This window comes from Lepus europaeus, chromosome 5 (genome assembly GCF_033115175.1).
Source record: "Lepus europaeus isolate LE1 chromosome 5, mLepTim1.pri, whole genome shotgun sequence".
Lineage (NCBI taxonomy): Eukaryota > Metazoa > Chordata > Mammalia > Lagomorpha > Leporidae > Lepus > Lepus europaeus.
In genome coordinates, this window is record NC_084831.1 from 152,271,540 (window position 1) to 152,277,539 (window position 6,000).

The 6,000-nt window shown below is 52.1% G+C and overlaps 1 protein-coding gene across 1 annotated transcript in view; it reads right to left on the reverse strand.

Annotated features, from left to right (window-relative positions):
* Positions 1-5,725, reverse strand: part of SOAT1 (sterol O-acyltransferase 1) — a 69,633-nt gene extending 63,908 nt beyond the window's left edge. Inside the window, exon 1 of the mRNA XM_062190226.1 lies at positions 5,251-5,725. Coding sequence (XP_062046210.1) covers positions 5,251-5,725 — 475 coding nt within the window. The remainder of the gene's footprint in view (positions 1-5,250) is intronic.
* Between the last annotated feature and the right edge of the window lie 275 nt (positions 5,726-6,000).

Here is a 6,000-nt window from a genome sequence, read left to right on the forward strand (position 1 = left end):
CGCCACAAGGCGGAGGATTAGCCTAGTGAGCCGCGGCGCCGGCCCTGAGGTCCTTCTGAAGAGCTTGTAACATCATACAAGTAAGAATCTGCAGCAGGCACGTGGCACAGCAGTTAAGACGTCATCTGGGACATCCTACATCCCACATCCTGCTTCAAGTGTTGGCACCACTTTGGAGACCCAGTTCCCTATCATGCACACAGGAGGCAGGAGGTCATATGGCTCAAGTACCTGGGCCCCTGTCATCCATGTGAGAGGCCCAAATCGAGCTCTTGGTTAGCTCCTGGCTTTGGCCTAGCCCAGACTTTGCTATTCCAAATGTCTGGGAAGTGAACCAGCAGATGGGAGATCCCTGTCTCTCCCTGCCTTTCAGATAAAATGAAAATTGAAAAAAAAATTTTTAAAGGAGTTAGTAGAGGTTTTTAACCAAGAGGGTAACTTGATATTTATCTTATACAAGATAATTCAGGAAACAATGGGGAAGATGTGCTAGGGAGAACAATAAGCCAACATACACAAAAATCAACAGAGGCCCGAGGGAAGGCTCAAACAACATGTTCATGAATTAATCAAGAGGAAAGAGATAAGGAAAATGAGATAAACTTATAAACATTCAGGAGCTGTGAGCTATCCAGCTGCCTACATGCAGAAGACAGCTGGAGACAGATCCCCCGTGAGTTCTCGAAGTCTGCAGCACTGCCATTGCGTTAAGCAGAAAAGGCGGGGGAGAAAGAGGGGCAAGCAAGTGCAATACGCCATGCCTGGGGTCAGCCAAGGGACCACAACCAGCAGGCCACTGAATCCGCAAGTCCGGACCAGAGAAATTCATCAATGCACAGGGAGCAGCTAGGGCCAAGAACTTTCCCAGCAAGGTTACCTAGGAAATAACAAATCTAAGATTAACACAGAATTTACTATGGCTCACTTCATCTTCATAACAAGCTATGCAGTACATACTGTTATCTCATTTTATAGGTGGTTAAGTGTAGCAAGGCCTTGGAGAAATGAAAGGAAAATTAGAAGCAAGCAATGCTGGAAAAAAGTTAAAGGATTCAAGATGAGGTACAGGGACCGGCACTGTGGTATAGCGGGTAAAGCCACCACCTGCAGTGCTGGCATCTCATATGGGCACTGGTTCGAGTCCCAGCTGCTCCACTTCCCATCCAGCTCTCTGCTACAGTCTAAGACAATAGTGGGAAGACGGCCCAAACCCTTGGGCCCCTGTACCCACGTGGGAGACCCAGAGAAAGCTCCTGGCTTTCGATCAGCCCAGCTCTGTCTGTTGTGGCCATCTGGGGAGTAAATCAGCGGACAGAAGACTTCTGTCTCTCTCTCTCTCTGCAGGTCTGCCTTTCAAATATATAAATAAATCTTAAAAAAAAAAAAAAAAGCCAAGAAGAGGTACAGTCATTGCCAATTGTTTCCTAGGAAGACATTCCAAGATCTGCAGTGAATGCTGAAACTGCTGATGGTACTGAACCATATTATACTATGTTTCTCCCTATATATACATACATAAAGTAAAACTTAATTTATAAATTAGCAAAAGATTAACAATGAAAAGTAATAATAAAATACAACAATTATCACAGTATACTGTAATAAAGTTATGTGAAAATAGCTTATCGTAGCACACTGACCCTTCTGTGATGGTGCGAGGTGATACAGTGTTAGCCCACTATGTAGGGGTCATTGGAACATGGGCACTGTGACTACTCCAGCTGATAACTGAGATGGCTGCTGAGTGACTAATGGGGGGAGCAGATTCATGGAACAACGGTATGATTCACACCATGCTACATACGATTTAAAACCTAGGAATGTTTAAAAATTTTTATTTGAAAGGTGGAGAGAAAGAGATAGATACTCCATTTGCCGGTTCACTCCCCAATGCTCCCAACAGTGGGGACAGGATGCAGCCAGGAGACCGGAAGTCCATCTGGGCCTCCCACATGGGTGGCAGGGACCCACGCACCTGAGCTATCACCTGCCGTCTCCCACAGTGCACATGGCAGAAAGCTGGAATCAGAAAGGGAGCGTGTGTGTGGTGGGGGAGCAAGCACGCGGCACTGTAGCACAGTGGGGTAAGCGGCCACTTTTGCAATGCTATATCCCAAATCAGAGCACCAGTTCAAGGCCTGGTCGCTCTGCCTCAGGCGCAGCTCTCTCTGCTGATGCGTCTGAGAAGGCAGGGCGACGATGGCCCAAGTACCTGGATGCCTGCCATCCACGTGGGAGAACTGGATGGAGCTCCGGGTCCCCGGCTTCAGCCTGACCCAGCCCTGGCTGTGGCAGCCATCTGGGGAGTGAACCAGCAGATGAAATATCTTTGTCTCTCCCTCTCTTCTGTCACTCTGCCTTTAAAATTAATCTTTTAAAAAAAAAAAAAAAAATGAAGCTGGGACTGAATCCCAGGCACTCTGATATGGACTGTGGATGACCGAAGCGGCATCCTAACCATTGTGCCAAACTCCCACCCCACGATTTATTCCTGGAATTTTCCATGTAATATTTTCAACTATCACTGATCACAAGTAACTGAAACCAAGGAAAGTGAAACTGCGTAATCTAAGGTCATTACCATGGAAAAGTCAAGAAGGACAAAAATATGATAGGAAAAAAGGAAGGCTGGTACATGGGCTGTTTCACAATTTGGGGACATTAATAGTTACGATTTGCTTCACAACGGGTACAACTGGTTTCAGGAAGGACAACAAACAAATATAGTGGGAGTGGGTTACAAAATCTGCTAAGGAAGTGAAAACAGTGATCTGAAGACTTAGTCTCTCAAGAGGCCCAGTGGTGAGGCACCCGGCACTAAGTAAGTGCTTACCAAGCTAGAGCTGGGCACCACTACCTAAGTCAACATTTCCATGTTTAAAGATGCAGGAGATTCCGAAGTGCTAAGACACTTATCCAGTCACAGCCAGAGAGAGGGAGCGAAAATATCCACACACCCCCACCCCGAGGTGGCACAAGTCGCTATTTACAAATACAATACACGGATTGGACAAGAATTTTAAAATCTAACCTGTGCATTGCAGTTACATAAAGTTCAGTGTGATAGGCATCTAACTTAACCTTAAAAAGGCAAAACAAAAAGAACAGCCTGGAGAAACAGATGACTCAAATTGGAAAGCAGTGTCAACTCTGGCCTCCCAGCCGGGTTCCCATCTACCAGGCTTTCAAAAGAACCTATAAATTTGCATCACAAATAAATAGTGTGCCCACTCCAGGTGAAGAACTTTGTTACATCACCCGGGGGCTCAGCAGGGGGCAAGAGAAACAACACTGCTAAACTAAAAATTTCTCCCTCTCCGGTCAAACAAAAGTTTACATTAGCATAACCCCACAGCTTTCATGTATCACTTAACTGGGTCATTAGGACAACCAGCAAAACTGAAGAACATACATTTGTATGGTTAGTACAATCACTGATCAGATGTGGCAAATCCCCACCCCCACCCCAGTAGGCCCCCTCTTGCACAGCTGCAGCTTGGTGGACCTTTGTTAAGCACTTGTTCTTCCCCAGAGGAAACAGGCCCTCTTCCCTAGTTGACATTTCTCATTCAAAATCCCTTCCTCTGTCCTCCAAACTCATGCATTCTTTCACTGTTCCAAGTGTCAGGTCAGACCCAGAGAATGAGGCAGGAGTAAGATCCACCAGCTCCCCCTCCAAAACACACACACACACACACACAGGTAAGAAATGTGCTAGTGGAGGGAACGACTGAAGCATCTAAGTAACTATCACAACGGCCACAAGTGACAATTAACTGCGGGTAGAGAGGCACAGGGGGCTAGAAGAGCTTGGCCAGGATGGAGTAGCTTCCAGAGGAAGTGATGTTCGGGCGGGTATCTTAGACCTGTACAGGAGCCGGGGGAAAGACCAGGAGAAGGCAGTGGAGGTAGAGGACACCACCAAGGGCCAGGAGGAACAAAAGGAATGGAAGGAGGTTTACCAGGCACAAAAACGCAGCCAGGGTGGCGCCAGGAAAGTAGTGGGAAAGCGTGGGAGTGGGAAGAATCAGGTTCATTCAGTTTGTTGGTCTCCATCCCAGGACAGTGGGACACATCTGACAAGCTCCAAGCACACAAGGCCTTGGAGACACGCGCATGTCTACGTTATCACTCTGCATCCTCCCTAAACCTATGCAGAAACCTTTATAACGTTCATCCACAGTGCCCAACTGCTGTGCTAAAAATAAATAATAAATAAAAAGTAAATAAGGCTTCAAGTTTACTTCTACCTCAAGAGAGAAGTCAAGCATTTGGAAAAAAAAAAAAAAAAGTAGTTGGGGCCTGCACTGTGGCAGAGCGGATTAAGCCGCTGCCTGGCCGGGGATCCCATATGGCCCATGTGAGCAGAGGTTCGAGTCCCGGCTGCTCCACTTCCTACCCAGCTCCCTGCTAACGTGCCTGGGAAAGCAGTGAAGGATGGCCCAAGTGCTTGGGCCCCTGCACCCACGTGGGAGACCCGACTAAAGCTCCTGGCCGCCAGCTGTTGCGGCCATTTCAGGAGGAAACTAAGGGACTGAAGATCTCTCCCTTTCTCTGCAAACAAATACATCCTGGAGAGAGAGAGGAAAAAAAAAAAGTAGTTTAAACAGGTGGCAGGCACTTAAATATTTAAAAGCGACCGATGAACTTAGCCTTTTAAGAAGGTAGTTCCAAAAGCTCGTGGAAAACAGAATTTTTTTATTAACTAAAAGTACTCGGGTGCAATAGATTTAAATCCACGCACGGACTGATAAAATGCCATTTTCCATCAGCTTCTGGAAGGCTCCTAGGGTGCACGCGGGGACGGGGACGGGCTCACTGGCCCTGCCACTCCGCACCGAGGACCCAGGGCGACCACGCTGCGACCCCCCAGCACCGCGGCGGGAGGCAGGGGCTCGGCACACGGCGCCCGCTCCGCCGCACCGGCTGGAAGGCGACTGCCTGCGCTTCACTGAAACGTCTTCTCACTCACAACTTTCTGCTGCCCCGAGAGACGCCCAGCGGAGCGCCGGGAACCCCGACGCCCCAAGGTGAACTTTCCCGCTCTCCCCGCCCAAACTCGCGGGGACTCGCGGAGCCGCCCCTCGCCGCGCTGCCGGCGGCGGCCTCTGCGGGACTGCCCGGGACAAGGCCAGGCCCTCCGGGCCGGAGTGCGCAGCCTCCACCCCTTCGCTCTTCCCCTCAGGCTGAGGCGGGAGGACCGAGACGGGAAACGAGCGGGGCGGGGGGACCCGGGAGCGTGGACCTCACCTGGGGGCCGGACTGCGCAGACCTCGGACGACCGCGAGGACGGAGGAAGCCGCCTCAGCGCGGCCAGCGGCACGGCCAGCTCCGGGAAGGCGGCCCCGCCACGCCGCCGGCCCAGCAGCGGATCATAAAGCACCCGACCCCTCCGCCCCCCGCCCGCCAGCCCGCTCCGTGCGTCACGCGCACGGCCCGCGCCAGCTCGCGACGCTATTGGTGGTCGCGGCCGCCGCCGGGCTCCGCCCACCGGGCTCGCCCCGCCCCTCCGCGGGCGCGCGGGCGCCGGGAGCGCGAGCCGGCGCCTCCGGGGCTCTGCGCCCTCGTGGGCGCCCCGCGGGCGAGCACGGCTTCTCGTGCGTTTCCTCGCGGGACGGGGCGGTCCAGCCCCACGGCAGCCGCGCGTCGCCGCGGTCGGGAGAGAGGGCGCGGGGCGGCGAGGCTTTCTCGTCAGATGCCGCGGGCTCTGGATGTCCTGGGGCATCGTCCGAGCTGGGCGAGACGGGGGACACGTGCAGCCCGGGGCGTTCGGGGGGTTGCAGAAGGTCGTTGGGAATTCATAAAAAAAGATGCAGAGGGGTTCAGGGCACAGGTCAGTACAGCAGTTAATTCCTTCGCTTTTTTGCGGGAGCAAAGGTGTAGGTGAATTTAGGGTAAAGGTTGGGTGGAGAGGAGGTCACACAGCCCGCGCTGACGATCCTCCAGGGCTGGATGCCCTGAGCAGACGATCCCTCTTCCTGGCACGGAGCCTGTCTGGGC